Here is a 21,601-nt window from a genome sequence, read left to right on the forward strand (position 1 = left end):
GAATATGGGAATGAATGTATGATATTCATGAATGTATGAATGTGTGATGAATACTCGACTATTGATGCAGATTACTTTGAAAACAACTTAAACAACTTTGACAAAGAGGGGAAGGAGAAAGAAAGAAGCAGGGGAAAAGACAACATGAATGATGTCCTTTATTCTCTTCTCTGCCTGGCTAATTCCTATCTCTCTTTCAAGATTCAGCCATAGTTTCCCCTGTATCAGAAAAACCTTAGCTAATCTTCCAATATTAATTAGATGTGCTCTGTAGCACTCCATATATACATCTGTTATACTATTTATAACAACATAGTTTAATTGTTCTCTGTTTTCTCTTACTAGATGGTTCTTAAGAGCAGGGACTTTGTAACTCCAATGCCTAATTAGCATGATGTCTGGCATATAGTAGGTGGTGAATTCAGGTTTAATGAACGAATGATAGATAGATTTAGGCATACATGGGATGAGAAGAAGGAGCCAGTGATAAGGAATAGATTAAAGGTACAGAGAGCAGAGTTGGGATGTCATCGATGGAACAATGTCTTTAGGTCTGCCAATGAGGATGGATATCAGGGCACAGGAAAAGTGATTAGTCCTGAAAAACGAGGTAGGGATATGTCTATATCTCAGATTGGAATAGAAATGTGTCAAGATGGAGGGGTTGGTAGTAAGAATTTTTTTCCCCCTGTAAAGATGGAGGGGCTAAAGGGTAGGGAGGCAAGACGAAGAGGAATAGAGAGTTGAGGAGAATGGCAAACGCTTGGAATGAATGTTATGGGGGAATGAGAAAATCTTGATCAAGGGAAGGTAGAATAACTGCCAAGCAGTGGATAGCAAGGAATTGAGATAGGAAACTATCTTCCTAGTAGCTTTCTGAGGTCAGGTGATTCCCACCCCCTCCCCCCCACCCCCCCAGCCAGACACAGATTCCAGCTTTTAGAATATGAGAGGATGAAGTTTAAAACTGATATAGGGTTGTGTCAATTAAAAAACACGCACAATGTGAGAATAATGAGTTTCAGTTTTATTCAGGGACCGCTTTGAGTACTATACCTCAGGAGATAGCCTCTCAGATAGCTCTGAGAAACTGCTCCAAAGAGGTAAGGGAGGAGCCAGGTTATATATGATTTTTTTTTTTGCTGAGAAAAACATGAAGTCAAGCATCAAAAGATTACTGCTAATCACACAGAACAGCTATCTCAAGTTAATGATTTTAGTGCTTTTCTATGTATGGAAAGGTGCAAGAACCTGTGAAATTTTCCCTTGGATATGCATCTTAACTATCTAAGGGTTAGTATACCCAAAGCAGGGAATACGTCCTAATTTTCCCCAGCTTGAATTCCCCGCAGGGCGTACTGTCAGTGGGCTACTGCAGTGGGTCGCAACTTAATCCTTGTAAAACTCTAACAGGCAGGCTCTATTTTTTTTTTTTTTTAACATTTGGGGGCTTGCTGTGGTGGTATAAAGACATATGCACAGGTGGACGGGATTTGTCTTAGAAAGAAGGAAGAGTTATGTCAGGGAGAGAGTTCAGGTGTTGTGGGTATTTAAACCGATGGGTCGTCAGTAGGCAAGGAAAGAAGATGCTAGGCTCGGGTATCCCTCCATCCCGTTACAGGCGGTTCTACTGCCTGATTCCAGCCCATTTACCAGGGTCAGGCCCTAATTAGGATCCGTATCTCAGGTGAAATCTCTTCTTCCCCAGGATTGGGGCCCCGGCCTGACCCGGAAGCTTTCCCGCCAACCCGGAAGCAGAGCCCTGCGGCGGAGGCGCCGCCGCAGAGCTACCGCCCCCTCGCCGCCTGGCAGCTTCTTAGAGAATCCGGGCCGCGGCGGTGTCGGGTTGCACTGATGATCCCCGGCAGGCGGCGGCGGCAGAGGCGGCGGGAGGATGACCTCTCCCCGAGAGCGGGGTGCCGACCTGGCCCGTTTCTACACTGTCACCGATCCCCAGCGACACCCGAGGGGCTACACGGTGTATAAGGTCACCGCCCGGGTGAGTGCAGTTGTCTGGCTGGGGTAAGAGCCTGAATTGGGACGAGAGACGGGTGTGGACCCTGGTGTGGGGATGCCTGACACCGGGTCAGAGCCGAGGGTGGGACTGGCTGCGCCTAGTGCCCGGACAAGCGTCGGAGGTGAGGACTTAAGGAAGGATGGGGTGGGGACAGAGCGTGGGATGTCCCGGACAACGCTGGAAACGGTCGCGGTAGTGTCCCCATTCCAGGGTGGGGCAAACGTTGATCATTTTAAATTGATGATTCAGCCCCATCCCACTTGGACTTTCTCTTCTGAGGCTGAGATTTGCAGAAGTGGTTTTGCTTGCCTCCGAGGGATAATGCAGGTTAAAAAAAATGTTAAATTTATGTACTATTTGATTTACGTAATAGAAGATATTTCTTCCCTTGACCTTTTATACAGCTTCAGGGTTGCACTGAGGAAGATAAACTCTTGGGAAGTATGTCTGGTAGGGCCACCATCGTAAGACCTATGTATCTGTCTCTGTCTTTCTGCCTCTGAGTTTTTCATGGTTTTCAGTAAGAGACATGAGAAATTCTGCTGACGGTGTCTTGTGTGAGTTGTCTTGAGGGCACATTTAAAAGTTGTGAGGCTCCTTTACATCAACTAATTGATCCAGTTTTTAGTACCCACTTTGTTCATGTTTCATTGCTCTTGCCTTGAGTTTTAGAGACAGTTTGCGTCTCCCTTCTTGGAAAATCATAGTAATAAAGTTAAACATGAATATTAAATATAAAATAAGAATATTAAATGTCTATATACATGTATGTAGTATGAATGTATGTGTATATTGTTGTATATGTTGTACACATCACCCAATTTAATACTAATTTTAATAATGAGGAAACTAAGGTTCAAGAGAGTGTTGTGGCTTGCCCAACTTCACATTGCAAGGTGGTAGCACAAAAGAGGTTTGAGATCAGTTCTGTTTAACTCCAAGTTGTATAAAATGTTAAGAATTAACTTTATCATTATCATTAATTGTTAAAAAAGAGAGGTATAGATAGTAGTAATGGTACAATATACATTTGGGGGATGTAGTAATCTTGGGTGATAGCTTAGGAAGTGGGCTTTCAGAAGAACCTTAAAGGTTAAATAGATTTAGATAAGCAGAGTTTGGGGCATGGGAATGGCACATGCCTTATGGAAAGGGTGCACAATTCAGACAAGTGTGAGAAGATGAGATGAGCAAATTTGTGTAAATATAATAAGACCAGGCCTGGTTATTGCAGAGGGCTGTACCAAGAATAGAGAGAAATTTGTTACTCCCTGTTTGCAAGTAAGGTTGTTATATAGGTGGAGTGTTAGTTTCAGGTTGAGAAAAATTTTTAAGATTAAGGGGGCTCTTGTTATACCACTCTTGAAACCTTTCTAGTCTTTGGGCACTTCAAAAATCTAGACTTGGTTTCCTAACATAGTTTGTGGAATTAGAACAATCTTCAACATACGTAATGTTCCCCTCACAGCACCCTGTTTAATCTCTTATTATAACACTTAATCACAGTTATATTGTATTAATCTTTTTACATGTCTATGTCTCTTAGTAGGTTTAGAGCAGGTCTCTATCATTGGTATTTGTTTCCTTTTATATCTCCTAAGGCAGTGGGGCACAGAATGCCTAAAAAAATATTGTTGAATGTTTTCCTCTCTATTTCTTCTCTAAACACACCCAATAAATGTTTAGTTTCAGGCACTACGTGCTCCTAGGGATACAAGGCTGAATAAAGTGTGGACCTTCCTTTCAAGGATACTCCTAGTAGAAAAGGATACTCCTGCTGGACTTAAAGAAGTATAGTACAGGGTAGAAAGTGTTAAATGCCATAAGAGACTACAGAAAAGAGCTATGGGATTTTAGAAGACAGAGAGATTGCTTCTGGCTCAAGGGATCAGGGAACATGTACCAATTAAGATAGGTGGTGAGAGATGGGAAGAATCTAGATGGGTGGGATAAATGGAGAGGGCTTCGTAGGTAGAAGGGTAGGTAGAAGGAATAGAGTCCATTAAGGCCTGAAGGTGTGAATGTGTGCGGAACTTGAATAGGAAGCACTGAGTATGATTATTACTTGTATTCTTACTTTACAAAAGGAAAGGTTAACCTAATTGAGATCTTAAATACCTTAAGCTGTGAACTAACTTACATGACAACATAAATTAGAAGGTAAAGTAGCACATTGCCTGTTCTAACCAAATCCATATAATATGCATGCTACGTATTGCTTTGGTTGTTTAACTGAAAATTGCTTACACTGCCTTTTTTTCTCCTTGTAAATATTTACGTCATTTATTACTTATTGTACAGATTTTGTTTTTAATTTTAAGGATTGAGGGTTAATACTGATATATACTTAAAAAACAACCACTTAGTATTATAAAATAAGTAAAATATTTGTTATTTTTTGAGACTTAAGGAGAAAAACAGCTTAACTCAGGAGAATTAATCAGGTAAGTAGTGCTCCCCTGAGAGAACTTCATGAGACAAAAATGTCTTCTTTATGTTTCCTATTACTGACTGACTTCTAGCTTTAAGGAACAATCTCTATATTTTTGATCCTTGCAGGGTTCTTTATGTAGGAGTAGAATTAGAATCATGCGGAGTACCATTGCTAAATTTTGAGTAGCATAAGAGCTGTTTCATGTTCTTAAATCTCCTTTATCCTTTTTTTTTTTTTTCTCAATTCTCTGGAACCTGTCAGGCTTAGATAACCTTATGGCCAGTTACAAACTTGCTAATGGATTTCCTAGTTAAACTCTGTGTTGCTTATTAATTTTCAACTAGAATAAGTACTTCTGTTCAGGATTGGAAAATTCTCTTGTAGAATTCCATTGATTCTTTAGTTAAAGGAGACACAGATATGAAAGAACCATTAGCAGTGTTTTTGGTTGTTTCACCAGGCTAAGTTTACAAAATTCTCATAATGTAATATAGATTTCTCAACAATATTAAGTGAATGTTAATTCTTGCCTGTATCATGGAAAGAAAAAGGTACGCTTTTATTTTTAAAAGACGGTTTGCCTTATGACTTTATGTTGTTTATATTGAGACATAATTTATATACAGTAAAATTCACCAATTTTAAGTGTATAGTTTGTTTAGTTTTGACAAGTGTCTATAATTGTGTATCCACCACCACAGACATCACTGCAGGAGTTCCCTCATGCTCCTTTGCAGTCAGTCCCCTCTCCCCACCCCTTGTCCCCAGGCAACCACTAGGCAGTTTTCTGTCATTGTAGATTAGGCTGTATTTTCTAGAATTTTATATAAAAGGAATCATATACAGTGCTTTTTTTTTGGGGGGGGGGGATCCAACTTCTTTAACTCAGTATGATTATTTAAGATTCATCTATGTTGTGTATTTTTTTTTAATAAATTTATTTTTTATGTATTTACTTTTGGCTGCGTTGGGTCTTCGTTGCTGCGGGCTTTCTCTAGTTGTGGCGAGCGGAGGCTGCTCTTCGTTGCGGTGCACAGGCTTCTCATTGCGGTGGCTTCTCTTGTTGTGGAGCACGGGCTCTAGGCGCGGGCTTCAGTAGTTGTGGCTCGCGGGCTCTAGAGCGCAGGCTCAGTAGTGGCACATGGGCTTAGTTGCTCCGTGGCATGTGGGATCTTCCCGAACCAGGGCTCGAACCTGTGTCCCCTGCGTTGGCAGGCGGATTCTTAATCACTCCGGCATCAGGGAAGTCCCGTATGGTGTGTATTTTTATTCTCTTTTATTGCTGACCAGTATTCCCTTGTATGGTTATACTACAATTAATCTATCCACCTGTTGATGGACATTTGGGTTGTGTCCAGTTTTTGGCTGTTAATACAGCTATTATGAACATTTACATACAAGTCTCTGTACAAATGTGGGCTTTTATTTCTCTTAATAGCACACAGCTTTGTTTACTATACCTTTATACTAAGTTGAAATCTGGTAGTCTTAGTCCTCTTTCTTTTTCTTTCTCAAAATTGTTTTGGCTATTCTAGATTGTTTGCATTTTCATAAAAAGTTTGGAATCAGCTTGTCAAGTTCTACAAACATGCCTACCCAGATTTTGATTGGGATTACACTGAGAATGTAGATCAATTTCAGAAAAATTGATACCTTTAAACAATATTGAATCTTCTGATCCATGAACGCATATCTTCCATGTATTTAGCTCTTTAATTTGAACCATATTTTCTAGTTTTCAGTGTGCAGGTCTTGCACATACTTAAAGTAATTTGGGTTTGTTTTCAAACTGTGAGAATACATGTCTTTATTTTACATAGCTAATGTTTACTGAGTATTAATAGCAGACACTTCTGTGGTTCTTTCTATGAGTCAAGCTCTATTCTAAGCACTTTATATAAATTAGCACATTTTTCATAGCAGCCCGATGAGCAGCTGCAATTATTATTCTCACTTTATTGTGAGAAAATTGAAGCACAGAGAGGTTAAATAACTTGCCTAGGGTCACACAACAAGCAAATTGTGGAGTCTAGATTTGAACCCTGGTAGACTGGGTTTTTAATCCCAGTGCTGTGCTGAATACCTAAACATATTTCGTTAGAGGCTGTGGCTGTACTGTAGCTTGGCAAAAGTGATAGAGGCAAGTATACTACAGTGATTAGGATGATGTGAACAAAGGGGAGCAAGGAATGAATAGAAGTACTCAGCTTGACTCGAATCTGAAAGCTGCCATTTCCAAAGCTTCATATTCAAGCACTATTTGTATTGCTTAGAGGGAACCTGCTTTCAATTCCTGAGCACATTCTTGTATGGCCTGCTTGTGCTTGGGAAGGTAATTATTTGTAGTTTTCTAAGTATGCTGGTACCCTGCATTCTTCCATACCTCTCTGTTAGATGCTGTTTCCTCTGTCTGGAATGCTCTTTCCTTTTGTCTTGGCAGTCCCTGCTCATCTCAAGTGTTAGCTCCTGCCCTGTGTTCTACAGGAAGCCTTTCTTTTTTTTTTTTTTTTTTTTTGAATTTTATTTCCTTTATTTGTAATTTCTTTTTGGGCCTCCCCATCACCACCACCTCCCCCACACATATAAATCTGCCCTTATAGTATGATCATCACCATTAATTATATAGTTGTACAAAACCAGAATCAGGAATTTAAAAGTTTCCTTTTTTTTTTCCCCCACAACTCACACACACACACTGTATTTTATTTTTACAAGAGATAAATAAACTGACACCAAGCATTGTAAATGGATGACCACAACAAAAGCAGCAATGATTGCAATTACCAAACACGAAACACACTCATACTATGTCATAATATTGACATTCAGTCCAGTATTCCTCCACTGTAACAGCTCCTTTGCAGTGAACATTGATTTGTATATTTTTTACCTCTGAGTCCTTGTGGGATTTTTTTTTGTTTTTTTTATTCAAACAGAAAGTCACAAAAATTATAATCATTCTCATCAGTTCACTCAGTCCCATGTAATTAATTTTTTTTTTCCTCTTGATCTTTTGTTAGCACTTTCATGAATTCATCAGTTTTCCATTAGAGTTCTGAAAATGCTTATTCATTCAGTTCAGCAGTATAGTCAGTTACCAGAAACCTGTATTTGTCGGAGTCTTTTCCATGAATTCCTAGAAGATGAAACCCTTTTATAGGAACATTTTTGCAAAAGCATCAGAGTACACCCAAAACTGTCTGTAAATGACAAAAGACTTAAAAATGACCACAGTTAAAGATTTGATGAAAGTTCATAATAATGCAATTGACAAGGAAATTTAGTTATTTCTGAGATATACATTTTAAAGTAATAACTAGAATTATGACTTATAACATTATAACAGAACATATAAGATTTTTAGAAATTTCATGTAATGTCTGAAACATTTATATTAACATATTTCCATACAAATAACCCAAAGAAAGTTTAGTATTAGTTTTTTTTTTGTTTGTTTGTTTATACTGCAGGTTCTTATTAGTCATCAATTTTATACACATCAGTGTATACATGTCAATCCCAATCGCCCAATTCAGCGCACCACCATCCCCACCCCACCGTGATTTTCCCCCCTTGGTGTCCATACGTTTGTTTTCTACATCTGTGTCTCAACTTCTGCCCTGCAAACCGGTTCATCTGTACCATTTTTCTAGGTTCCACATATATGCGTTAATATACGATATTTGTTTTTCTCTTTCTGACTTACTTCACTCTTTATGACAGTCTCTAGATCCATCCACGTCTCAACAAATGACTCAATTTCATTCCTTTTTATGGCTGAGTAATATTCCATTGTATATATGTACCACATCTTCTTTATCCATTCGTCTCTCGATGGGCATTTAGGGTGCTTCCATGACCTGGCTATTGTAAACAGCGCTGCAATGAACATTGGGGTGCATGTGTCTTTTTGAATTCTGGTTTTCTCTGGGTATATGCCCAGTAGTGGGATTGCTGGGTCATATGGTAATTCTATTTTTAGTTTTTAAAGGAACCTCCATACTGTTCTCCATAGTGGCTGTATCAATTTACATTCCCACCAATGGTGCAAGAGGGTTCCCTTTTCTCCACAGCCTCTCCAGCATTTGTTGTTTGTAGATTTTCTGATGATGCCCATTCTAACTGGTGTGAGGTGATACCTCATTGTAGTTTTGATTTGCATTTCTCTAATAATTAGTGATGTTGAGCAGCTTTTCATGTGCTTCTTGGCCATCTGTATGTCTTCTATGGAGAAATGTCTATTTAGGTCTTCTGCCCATTTATGGATTGGGTTGTTTGTTTCTTTAATATTGAGCTGCATGAGCTGTTTATATATTTTGGAGATTAATCCTTTGTCTGTTGATTCGTTTGGAAATATTTTCTCCCATTCTGAGGGTTGTCTTTTCGTCTTGTTTATGGTTTCCTTTGCTGTGCAAAAGCTTTGAAGTTTCATTAGGTCCCACTTGTTTATTTTTGTTTTTATTTCCATTACTCTAGGAGGTGGATCAAAAAAGATCTTGCTGTGATTTATGTCAAAGAGTGTTCTTCCTATGTTTTCCTCTAAGAGTTTTATAGTGTCTGGTCTAACATTTAGGTCTCGAGTCCATTTTGAGTTTATTTTTGTGTATGGTGTTAGGGAGTGTTCTAATTTCATTCTTTTACATGTAGCTGTCCAGTTTTCCCAGCACCACTTTTTGAAGAGACTGTCTTTTCTCCATTGTATATCTTTGCCTCCTTTGTAATAGATTAGTTGACCGTAGGTGCATGGGTTTATCTCTGGGCTTTCTATCTTGTTCAGTTGATCTATGTTTCTGTTTTTGTGCCAGTACCATATTGTCTTGATTACTGTAGCTTTGTAGTATAGTCTGAAGTCAGGGAGTCTGATTCCTCCAGCTCCGTTTTTTTCCCTCAAGACTGCTTTGGCTATTCGGGATCTTTTGTGTCTCCATACAAATTTTAAGATGATTTGTTCTAGTTCTGTAAAAAGTCTCATTGGTAATTTGATAGGGATTGCATTGAATCTGTAGAGTACTTTGGGTAGTATAGTCATTTTCACAATATTGATTCTTCCAATCCAAGAACATGGTATATCTCTCCATCTGTTGGTATCATCTTTAATTTCTTTCATCAGTGTCTTATAGTTTTCTGCATACAGGTCTTTTGTCTCCCTAGGTAGGTTTATTCCTAGGTATTTTATTCTTTTTGTTGCAGTGGTAAATGGGAGTGTTTCCATAATTTCTCTTTCAGATTTTTCATCATTAGTGTATAGGAATGCAAGAGATTTCTGTGCATTAATTTTGTATCCTGAAACTTTGCCAAATTCATTGATTAGCTCTAGTAGTTTTCCGGTGGCATTTTTAGGGTTCTCTATGTATAGTATCATGTCATCTGCAAACAGAGACAGTTTTACTTCTTCTTTTCCAATTTGTATTCCTTTTATTTCTTTTTCATCTCTGATTGCCGTGGCTAGGACTTCCAAAACTTTGTTGAATAACAGTGGTGAGAGTGGACATCCTTGTCTCGTTCCTGATCTTAGAGGAAATGCTTTCAGTTTTTCACCATTGAGAATGATGTTTGCTGTGGGTTTGTCATATATGGCCTTTATTATGTTGAGGTAGGTTCCCTCTATGCCCACTTTCTGGAGAGTTTTTATAATAACTGGGTGTTGAATTTTGTCAAAAGCTTTTTCTGCATCTATTGAGATGGTCATATGGTTTTTATTCTTCAATTTGTTAATATGGTGTATCACATTGATTGATTTGCGTATATTGAAGAATCCTTGCATCCCTGGGATAAATCCCACTTGATCATGCTGTATGATCTTTTTACTGTGTTGTTGGATTTTGTTTGCTAGTATTTTGTTGAGGATTTTTGTATCTATATTCATCAGTGATATTGTTCTGTAATTTTCTTTTTTTGTAGTATCTTTGTCTGGTTTTGGTATCAGGGTGATGGTGGCCTCATAGAATAAGTTTGGGACTGTTCCTTCCTCTGCAATTTTTTGGAAGAGTTTGAGAAGGATGGGTGTTAGCTCTTCTCTAAATGTTTGATAGAATTCACCTGTGAAGCCCTCTGGTCCTGGACTTCTGTTTGTTGGAAGATTTTTAATCACAGTTTCAATTTCATTACTTGTGATTGGTCTGTTCATATTTTCTGTTTCTTCCTGGTTCAGTCTTGGAAGATTATACCTTTCTAAGAATTTGTCCATTTCTTCCAGGTTGTCCATTTTATTGGCATAGAGTTGCTTGTAATAGTCTCTTAGGATGCTTTGTATTTCTGCGGTGTCTGCTGTAACTTCTCCTTTTTCATTTCTAATTTTATTGATTTGAGTCCTCTCCCTCTTTTTCTTGATGAGTCTGGCTAATGGTTTATCAATTTTGTTTATCTTCTCAAAGAACCAGCTTTTAGTTTTATTGATCTTTGCTATTGTTTTCTTTGTTTCTATTTCATTTATTTCTGCTCTGATCTTTATGATTTCTTTCTTTCTGCTAACTTTGGGTTTTGTTTGTTCTTCTTTCTCTAATTCCTTTAGGTGTATGATTAGATTGTTTACTTGAGGTTTTTCTTGTTTCTTGAGGTAGGCTTGTATACTTAAAAACTTCCCGCTTAGAACTGCTTTTGCTGCATCCCGTAGGTTTTGGGTCATCGTGTTTTCATTGTCATTTGTCTCTAGGTATTTTTTGATTTCCTCTTTGATTTCTTCAGTGATCTCTTGGTTATTTAGTAACGTATTGTTTAGCTTACATGTGTTTGTGTTCTTTACGTTTTTTTCCCTGTAATTCATTTCTAATCTCAGCGTTGTGGTCAGAAAAGATGCTTGATATGATTTCAGTTTTCTTAAATTTACTGTGGCTTGATTTTTGACCCATGATATGATCTATCCTGGAGAATGTTCCGTGTGCACTTGAGAAGAAAGTGTAACCTGCTGTTTTTGGATGGAATGTCCTATAAATATCAATTAAATCTATCTGGTCTATTGTGTCATTTAAAGCTTCTGTTTCCTTATGTATTTTCTGTTTGGATGATCTGTCCATTGGTGTAAGTGAGGTGTTAAAGTCCCCCACTATTATTGTGTTACTGTCGATTTCCTCTCTTATAGCTGTGAGTAGTTGCCTTATGTATTGAGGTGCTCCTATGTTGGGTGCATATACATTTATAATTGTTATATCTTCTTCTTGGATTGATCCCTTGATCATTATGTAGTGTCCTTGTCTCTTGTAACATTCTTTATTTTAATGTGTATTTTATCTGATATGAGTATAGCTACTCCAGCTTTCTTTTGATTTCCATTTGCATGGAGTATCTTTTTCCATCCCCTCACTTTCAGTCTGTATGTGTCCCTAGGTCTGAAGTGGGTCTCTTGTAGACAGCATATATATGGGTCTTGTTTTTGTATCCATTCAGCAAGCCTGTGTCTTTTATTTGGAGCATTTAATCCATTCACGTTTAAGGTAATTATCGATACGTATGTTCCTATGACCATTTTCTTAATTGTTTTGGGTTTGTTTTTGTAGATCCTTTTCTTCTTCTCTTGTGTTTCCCACTTAGAGAAGTTCCTTTAGCGTTTGTTGTAGAGCTGGTTTGGTGGTGCTGAATTCTCTTATCTTTTGCTTGTCTGTAAAGCTTTTGATTTCTACGGGAAGCCTTTCTTAAGTGTGGAACTCTGTGTGTATTGTATATTCCTCCATTAAAGCCTGTATCATATTGTGCTTTTTTGCCTCCCCCTCTGAGGACAAACTCTGTCTTTTTAACTTTGTATTCTTGGTGCCTAGCACAGAGCCTGGACTATAGTAGGGACTTGATAGAAGGCTGGAAAGAGGCAGTATTTTCCTTTGTGTTACTTTTTAAATTAACATACAGTAAAATTGACTTTTTTTTGTTGTATAAGTCTATGAATCTTTACACATGAATAGATTCATATGTCCACTACCATAATCAGGGAACAGAACAGTTCCATCAGCCTCAAAAACTCCCTCTGCTTTCCCTGTTTTACACTCTTCTCCCCACGCCTTAGTCCCTGGCACCCCTTAGTCCAGTGATCCACTCTCTACCACTATACTTTTGTCATTTTGAGGATGTCTTATAAAGAGTATCATAGAGTATTTTACCTATTGAGACCATCTTTTGCCCATTTTTTCAGTGGGTAGTTTGTTTTCTTACTGTTGAGTTTCGAGAGTTCTTTATTTGTTCTGAATATAAGTTTTTTGTCAGATATGTGGTGTGCAAATATTTTCTCCCAGTGTATAGCTTATCTTTTCATTCTCTTAACAGTGTCTTTCACAAAGTAAAAATTTTTATTGATAATTTTGATGAAGTCTAGTTTGTCATATTTTTCTTTTACGGAAGAAAATTGGGCTTTTAGTGTCATATCTAAAATCTCTTTATTGACATCAGGTTTTAAAAACTGTAAACCATGCCTCTTTTCATCTTGTTTATTGACAACTTACATGCTCAGATATTAAGATTTTAATATTAAGGATTTTTACATTAACTTTAACATTCAGGATTTTTACTTTCCTTGAACTTTGATTGGAAAATAGTTTACCTTAGAGTAGTGCTATAATAATTGGTAAAATTTGAAGTGAGAAAAGAAACTTTAGCAAACATTTATTGAGTATACAAAGGTAACTTGCTGTGATAGTTTCTTTTATTCTCCTTTAGATTTTGAGATTTTAATAATGTAGAAAGTATTTATTACTTTCAACATATTACTTTCATAAGAGCTTAATAGAAAGTTGAATGTCTAAAATTTTTCGCATTGACTTATCTATTTTATCTGGAGCTCTTTTACTCCAGAGTACTAAAAAAAAATTGTAAAATATCTAATTGTGGTTTGTGCAGGTGCTGCTTCTTGGGTCCTGACTACCTGGCTGGCAAGTGATTAACTAGCCCAAATATTCCTGCCAACCAGTGACACTTACAGCTCTGCAGGGAAAACAGAGAGAGAGGAGCTGAGATGCAGGTGATGGGGTGGGAGGGAGGTTGAGTTTGGTAAGTGGATGCTTGCCTATGTGAGCTGGGCGCTTTGAGATACCTGTTCTTCTTGCCAGAGTTTGTGTGTGTATATGAAATGCAGTTTAAAGGTGTCAGTATATTTATATGAAAGTATGGAGTTTATGAAAGTCAAATGTCTGAAAGTCAGGATTGCATGCATTACACTGATGGATGTACCATTTAGTTAACCTAATCACCACAGTGGGAAATGTTCAGTATAGTGTAGCCGTACATTTCTGTATATCTTATTTTTTCACTTCCACATTTGGAAAGTCTTTTTTTTTTTTGACATGCTTTTTTTAATATTCTTTTCCATTATGGTTTATCACAGGATATTGAATATAGTTCCCTGTACTATACAGTAGGACCTTTTTGTTTATGCATCCTATATATGCTAGTTTGCATCTGCTAATCCCAGACTCCCAGTCCTTCCCTCCCTCACCTCCCTTGCCCTTGGCAACCACAAGTCTGTTCTCTCTGTCTGTGAGTCTGTTTCTGTTTTGTAGATAGGTTCGTTTGTGCCATATTTTAGATTCCATATATAAGTGATATCATATGGTATTTGTCTTTCTCTTTCTGATTTACTTCATTTAGTATGATAATCTCCAGTTGCATCCATGTTGTTGCAACTGGCATTGTTTTGTTCTTTTTTATGGCTGAGTAATATTCCATTGTATATATGTACCACATCTTCTTTATCCATTCCTCTGTTGGTGGACATTTAGGTTGCTTCCATGTCTTGGCTGTTGTAAATAGTGCTGCAGTGAACATTGGGGTGCATGTATCTTTTTGAATTATGGTTTTCTGTGGGTATATGCCCAGGAACGGGATTGCTGGATCATATGGAGGTTCTATTTTTAGTTTTTTTTTTTTAATGTTTATTTATTCATTTATTTATTTGTCATCCATTTAATACATATTAGTGTATGTATGTCAATCCCAATCTCCCAGTTCACCCCACCACAACCCCCACTCCCCCGCCGCTTTCCCTCCTTGGTGTCCATATGTTTGTTCTCTACTTCTGTGTCTCAATTTCTGCTCTGCAAACCGGCTCATCTGTACCATTTTCTAGGTTCCACATATATGCGTTAATATACAGTATTTGTTTTTCTCTTTCTGACTTACTTCACTCTGTATGACAGTCTCTAGATCCATCCACGTCTCAACAAATGACTCAATTTCATTCCTTTTTATGGCTGAGTAATATTCCATTGTATATATGTACCACATCTTCTTTATCCATTCGTCTCTCGATGGGCATTTAGGGTGCTTCCATGACCTGGCTATTGTAAACAGCGCTGCAATGAACATTGGGGTGCATGTGTCTTTTTGAATTCTGGTTTTCTCTGGGTATATGCCCAGTAGTGGGATTGCTGGGTCATATGGTAATTCTATTTTTAGTTTTTAAAGGAACCTCCATACTGTTCTCCATAGTGGCTGTATCAATTTACATTCCCACCAGTGGTGCAAGAGGGTTCCCTTTTCTCCACACCCTCTCCAGCATTTGTTGTTTGTAGATTTTCTGATGATGCCCATTCTAACTGGTGTGAGGTGATACCTCATTGTAGTTTTGATTTGCATTTCTCTCATAGTTAGTGATGTTGAGTAGCTTTTCATGTGCTTCTTGGCCATCTGTATGTCTTCTATGGAGAAATGTCTATTTAGGTCTTCTGCCCATTTATGGATTGGGTTGTTTGTTTCTTTAATATTGAGCTGCATGAGCTGTTTATATATTTTGGAGATTAATCCTTTGTCTGTTGATTCGTTTGGAAATATTTTCTCCCATTCTGAGGGTTGTCTTTTTGTCTTGTTTATGGTTTCCTTTGCTGTGCAAAAGCTTTGAAGTTTCATTAGGTCCCATTTGTTTATTTTTGTTTTTATTTCCATTACTCTAGGAGGTGGATCAAAAAAGATCTTGCTGTGATTTATGTCAAAGAGTGTTCTTCCTATGTTTTCCTCTAAGAGTTTTATAGTGTCTGGTCTAACATTTAGGTCTCGAGTCCATTTTGAGTTTATTTTTGTGTATGGTGTTAGGGAGTGTTCTAATTTCATTCTTTTACATGTAGCTGTCCAGTTTTCCCAGCACCACTTTTTGAAGAGACTGTCTTTTCTCCATTGTATACCCTTGCCTCCTTTGTCATAGCTTAGTTGACCATAGGTGTGTGGGTTTATCTCTGGGCTTTCTATCCTGTTCCATTGATCTATATTTCTGTTTTTGTGCCAGCACCATATTGTCTTGATTACTGTAGCTTTGTAGTATAGTCTGAAGTCAGGGAGTCTGATTCCTCCAGCTCCGTTTTTTCCTCTCTAGACTGCTTTGGCTATTCGGGATCTTTTGTGTCTCCATACAAATTTTAAGATTTTTTGTTCTAGTTCTGTAAAAAATGCCATTGGTAATTTAATAGGGATTGAATTGAATCTGTAGATTGCTTTGGGTAGTATAGTCATTTTCACAATGTTGATTCTTCCAATCCAAGAACATGGTACATCTCTCCATCTGTTGGTATCATCTTTAATTTCTTTCATCAGTGTCTTATAGTTTTCTGCATACAGGTCTTTTGTCTCCCTAGGTAGCTTTACTCCTAGGTATTTTATTTTTTTTGTTGCAATGGTAAATGGGAGTGTTTCCATAATTTCTCTTTCAGATTTTTCATCATTAGTGCATAGAAATGCAAGAGATTTCTATGCATTAATTTTGTATCCTGCAACTTTACCAAATTCATTGATTAGCTCTAGTAGTTTTCTGGAGGCATCTTTAGGATTCTCTATGTATAGTATCATGTCATCTGCCAACAGTGATAGTTTTACTTCTTCTTTTCCAATTTGTATTCCTTTTATTTCTTTTTCTTCTCTGATTATTGTGGCTAGGACTCCCAAAACTATGTTGAATAATAGTGGTGAGAGTGGTCCTTCTGTTGTTCCTGATTGTAGAGGAAATGCTTTCAGTTTTTCACCATTGAGAATGATGTTTGCTGTGGGTTTGTCATATATGGCCTTTATTATGTTGAGGTAGGTTATCCCTATGCCCACTTTCTGGAGAGTTTTTATCATAAATGCGTGTTGAATTTTGTCAAAAGCTTTTTATGCGTCTATTGAGATGATCATATGGTTTTTATTCTTCAATTTTTTAATGTGGTGTATCACATTGAGTGATTTGTGTATATTGAAGAATCCTTGCATCTCTGGGATAAATCCCACTTGATCATGGTGTATGAGCCTTTTACTGTGTTGTTGGATTCTGTTTGCTAGTATTTTGTTGAGGATTTTTGCGTCTATATTCATCAGTGATATTGTTCTGTAATTATCTTTTTTTGTAGTATTTTTGTCTGCTTTTTGTATCGGGGTGATGGTGGCCTCATAGAATGAGTTTGGGAGTGTTCCTTCCTCTGCAGTTTTTTGGAAGAGTTTGAGAAGGATAGGTGTTAGCTCTTCTCTGAGTGTTTGATAGAATTCACTTGTGAAGCCATCTGGTCCTAGAATTCACCTGTGAAGCCATCTGGTCCTGGACTTTTGTTTGTTGGAAGATTTTTTTTTTTTAAATTATTATTTATTTATTTTTGGCTGTATTGGGTCTTCGTTTCTGTGCGAGGGCTTTCTCCATTTGCGGCAAGTGGGGGCCACTCTTCATCGCGGTGCACGGGCCTCTCAGTATCGTGGCCTGTCTTGTTGCGGAGCACAGGCTCCAGACACGCAGGCTCAGTAGTTGTGGCTCACGGGCCTAGTTGCTCCGCGGCATGTGGGATCTTCCCAGACCAGGGCTCGAACCCGTGTCCCCTGCATCGGCAGGCAGATTCTCAACCACTGCGCCACCAAGGAAGCCCTGTTGGAAGATTTTTAATCACAGTTTCAATTTCATTCCTTGTGATTGGTCTGTTCATGTTTTCTGTTTCTTCCTGGTTCAGTCTTGGAAGAGTATACCTTTCTAAGAATTTGTCCATTTCTTCCAGGTTGTCCGTTTTATTGGCATAGAGTTGCTTGTAATAGTCTCTTAGGATGCTTTGTATTTCTGCGGTGTCTGCTGTAACTTCTCCTTTTTCATTTCTAATTTTATTGATTTGAGTCCTCTCCCTCTTTTTCTTGATGAGTCTGGCTAATGGTTTATCAATTTTGTTTATCTTCTCAAAGAACCAGCTTTTAGTTTTATTAATCTTTGCTATTGTTTTCCTTGTTTCTGTTTCATTTATTTCTGCTCTGATCTTTATGATTTCTTTCTTTCTGCTAACTTTGGGTTTTGTTTGTTCTTGTTTCTCTAGTTCCTTTAGGTGTAAGGTTAGATTGTTTATTTGAGATTTTTCTTGTTTCTTGAGGTAGGCTTGTATAGCTATAAACTTCCCTCTTAGAACTGCTTTTGCTGCATCCCATAGGTTTTGGATCGTCGTGTTTTCATTGTCATTTGTCTCTAGGTATTTTTTGATTTCCTCTTTGATTTCTTCAGTGATCTCTTGGTTATTTAGTAACATATTGTTTAGCTTACATGTGTTTGTGTTTTTTTCCCTGTAATTCATTTCTAATCTCAGCGTTGTGGTCAGAAAAGATGCTTGATATGATTTCAGTTTTCTTAAATTTACTGTGACTTGATTTTTGACCCATGATATGATCTATCCTGGAGAATGTTCCGTGCGCACTTGAGAAGAAAGTGTAACCTGCTGTTTTTGGATGGAATGTCCTATAAATATCAAATCTATCTGGTCTATTGTGTGTTTTAAAACTTGTGTTTCCTTATGTATTTTCTGTTTGGATGATCTGTCCATTGGTGTAAGTGAGGTGTTAAAGTCCCCCACTATTATTGTATTACTGTCGATTTCCTCTCTTATAGCTGTTAGCAGTTGCCTTATGTATTGAGGTGCTCCTATGTTGGGTGCATATGCATTTATAATTGTTATATCTTCTTGGATTGATCCCTTGATCATTACGTAGTGTCCTTCCTTGTCTCTTGTAACTTTCTTTATTTTAAAGTGTATTTTATGATATGAGTATAACTACTCCAGCTTTCTTTTGATTTCCATTTGCATGGAATATCTTTTTCCATCCCCTAACTTTCAGTCTGTATGTGTCCCTAGGTCTGAAGTGGGCCTCTTGTAGATAACATGTATATGGGTCTTGTTTTTGTATCCATTCAGCAAGCCTGTGTCTTTTGGTTGGAGCATTTAATGCATTCACATTTAAGGTAATTACCGATATGTATGTTCCTATGACCTTTTTCTTAATTGTTTTGGGTTTGTTTTTGTAGGTCCTTTTCTTCTCTTGTGTTTCTCACTTAGAGAAGTTCCTGTAGCATTTGTTGTAGAGCTGGTTTGGTGGTGCTGAATTCTCTTAGCTTTTCCTTGTCTGTAAAGCTTTTGATTTCTCTATTGAATCTGAATGAGATCCTTGCTGGGTAGAGTAATCTTGGTTGTAGGTTCTTCCCTTTCATCACTTTATCATGCCACTCTCTTCTGGCTTGTAGAGTTTCTGTTGAGAAATCAGCTGTTAACCTTATGGGAGTTCCCTTGTATGTTATTTGTCTTTTTTCACTTGCTGCTTTCAATAATTTTTCTTTGTCTTTCATTTTTGCCAGTTTGATTACTATGTGTCTCAGTGTGTTTCTCCTCGGTTTATCCTGTATGGGACTCTCTGCTCTTGCTGGACTTGGGTGGCTATTTCCTTTCCCATGTTAGGGAAGTTTTTGACTATAATCTCTTCAAATATTTTCTCGGGCCCTTTCTCTCTCTCTACTCCTTCTGGGATCCCTATAATGTGAATGTTGTTGCGTTTAATGTTGTCCCAGAGGTCTCTTAGGCTGTCTTCATTTCTTTTCATTCTTTTTTCTTTATTCTTTTCCTCAGCAGTGAATTCCACCATTCTGTCTTCCAGGTCACTTATCCGTTCTTCTGCCTCAGTTATACTGCTATTGATTCCTTCCAGTGTATTTTTCATTTCAGTTATTGTATTTTTAATCTCTGTTTGTTTGTTCTTTAATTCTTCTAGGTCTTTGTTAAACATTTGTTGCATCTTCTCTATCTTTGCCTCCATTCTTTTTCCAAGGTCCTGGATCATCTTCACTATCATTATTCTGAATTCTTTTTCTGGAAGATTGCCTATCTCCATTTAATTTAGTTGTTTTTCTGGGGTTTTATCTTGTTCCTTCATCTGGTACATAGCCCTCTGCCTTTTCATCTTGTCTGTCTTTCTGTGAATGTGGTTTTTGTTCCACAGGCTGCAGGATTGTAGTTCTTCTTGCTTCTGTTGTCTGCCCTCTGGTGGATGAGGCTCTCTATGAGGCATGTGGAAGTTTCCTCTATTTTTAGATCTTTAAGGAACCTCTATATTGTTCTCCACAGTGGCTGTATCAATTTACATTCCCACCAACGTGTAAGAGCGTTCCCTTTTCTCTGTACCCTCTCCAGCATTTGTTATTTGTAGACTTTTTAATGATGGCCATTCTGACTGGTGTGAGGTGGTACCTCATTATAGTTTTGATTTGCATTTCTCTGATAATTAGTGATGTTGAGCATCTTTTCACGTGCCCAATGGCCATCTGTATGTCTTCTTTGGAGAAATGTCTATTAAGGTCTTTTTGCCCAGTTTTTGATTGGGTTGTTTGTTCTTTTTGTTGTTGAGTTTTATGAGCTGTTTGTATATTTTGGAGATTAAGCCCTTGTCCGTCGCATTATTTGCAAATAGTTTCTCCCATTTTGTAGGTTGTCTTTTCATTTATTTTTCGTGGTTTCCTTTGCTGTGCAAAAGCTTGTAAGTTTAATTAGGTCCCATTTGTTTATTTTTGTTTTTATTTTTATTGCCTTGGGAGACTGACCTAAGAAAACATTGGTACAATTTATGTCAGAGAATGTTTTGCCTGTGCTCTCTTCTAGGAGTTTTATGGTGTCAGGTCTTATGTTTAAATCTTTAAGCCATTTTGAGTTTATTTTTTGCATGGTGTGAGGTTTATTTTGGTTTATTTTATTTTTGGTTTATTTTGGTTTATTTTATGCATGTTTTGACTTCATTGATTTACATGCAGCTGGTCAACTTTCCCAGCACCACTTGCTGAAGAGAGTGTCTTTTTCCCATTTTATATTCTTGCCTCCTTTGTCGAAGATTAATTGGCCATAGGTGTGTGGGTTTATTTCTGGGCTCTCTATTCTGTTCCATTGATCCATATGTCTGTTTTTGCACCAGTACCACACTATTTTGATTACTCTAGCTTTGTAGTATTGTCTGAAGTCTGGAAGAGTTATGCCTCCTGCTTTTTTAATTTTTTACTCAGGATTGCTTTGGCAATTCTGGGTCTTTTATGGTTCCATATAAATTTTTGGATTATTTGTTCTAGTTCTGTGAAAAATGTCTTGAGTATTTGATAGGGATCACATTAAATCTGTAGATTGCTTTGGGTAGCATTGCCATTTTAACAGTATTAATTCTTCCAATCCAAGAGCATCGGATATCTTTCCATTTCTTTGAATCCTCTTTAATTTCCTTTATTAATGTTTTATAGTTCTCAAGTATAAGTCTTTCACCTCCTTGGTCAGGTTTATTTGTAGGTGTGGAAAGTCATATCTTTGAGAAATGAAAAGAGTGGGCATGTCTCTTTTTTTTCGTTGTGTTTGATTATTTGTATGTTGACAGTTAGTTTTTTTTTTTTTAGTATGTTACTTTTGTTAATATTTTATCCTCTTAGATCTGCTATTACCGTAAACTAGCAGCTGAATAGTAATAGTGAAGTGGCCATCAGAAGACTTGATTATAATAAATTGCTCATAAAAGTAGCTTTTTAAAATTTATATTTAACTGATTTCCATTTGTTTCTAAAGGGACTTATTTTGTGATCATTTTTGGTAGGAAATACAATAGCTAGATTTGAATAAATTTTGTAGTTTTATTTTCCAGTAGCTACTCTTAATCTTTTGAAGAAGACAATTCTTTTGTGTATGTCTGAGTTAAGTGGTTGATTTCAAATCATTCTTATGAATTATGATGATAATAATTAGATAAAAGAGTGCTTTTCACTTGACTTTTAAGGAAACTAGGTAAAACTTATTCAGAAGTATGTAAAGTAAGTTAGCACTGGAAAGGATTTAGAGGACCTAATGACAGCATGCTTTGTTGTTTATTATGGGCCTTAGCTAGGCCAAGCCACAACATTGATTTTTTTTTTTTTAAAGATGGGCAAGAGGGCTCATTTTAAGGTTGCTTTTCTT

The 21,601-nt window shown here is 37.3% G+C and overlaps 1 protein-coding gene across 5 annotated transcripts in view; it reads left to right on the forward strand.

The window, feature by feature from the left end:
- Nucleotides 1–898: 898 nt before the first annotated feature.
- The window catches only part of RPS6KC1 (ribosomal protein S6 kinase C1), a 243,669-nt gene continuing 222,966 nt past the window's right edge, over nucleotides 899–21,601 (forward strand). For 2 of the 5 annotated variants that reach the window (XM_082399675.1, XM_082399678.1), the window contains exon 1: nucleotides 914–1,999. In XM_082399675.1, the coding sequence (XP_082255801.1) occupies nucleotides 1,895–1,999 (105 nt within the window). In that variant the 5' untranslated portion in view covers nucleotides 914–1,894. Of the gene's footprint in view, nucleotides 2,000–21,601 lie in introns of all 5 variants that reach the window. The other 3 variants (XM_082399676.1, XM_082399677.1, XM_082399682.1) reach the window with 3 other exon arrangements.

The sequence above is a fragment of the Balaenoptera borealis genome, assembly GCF_965194805.1.
Source record: "Balaenoptera borealis genome assembly, chromosome: 1".
Taxonomy (NCBI): Eukaryota; Metazoa; Chordata; class Mammalia; order Artiodactyla; family Balaenopteridae; genus Balaenoptera; species Balaenoptera borealis.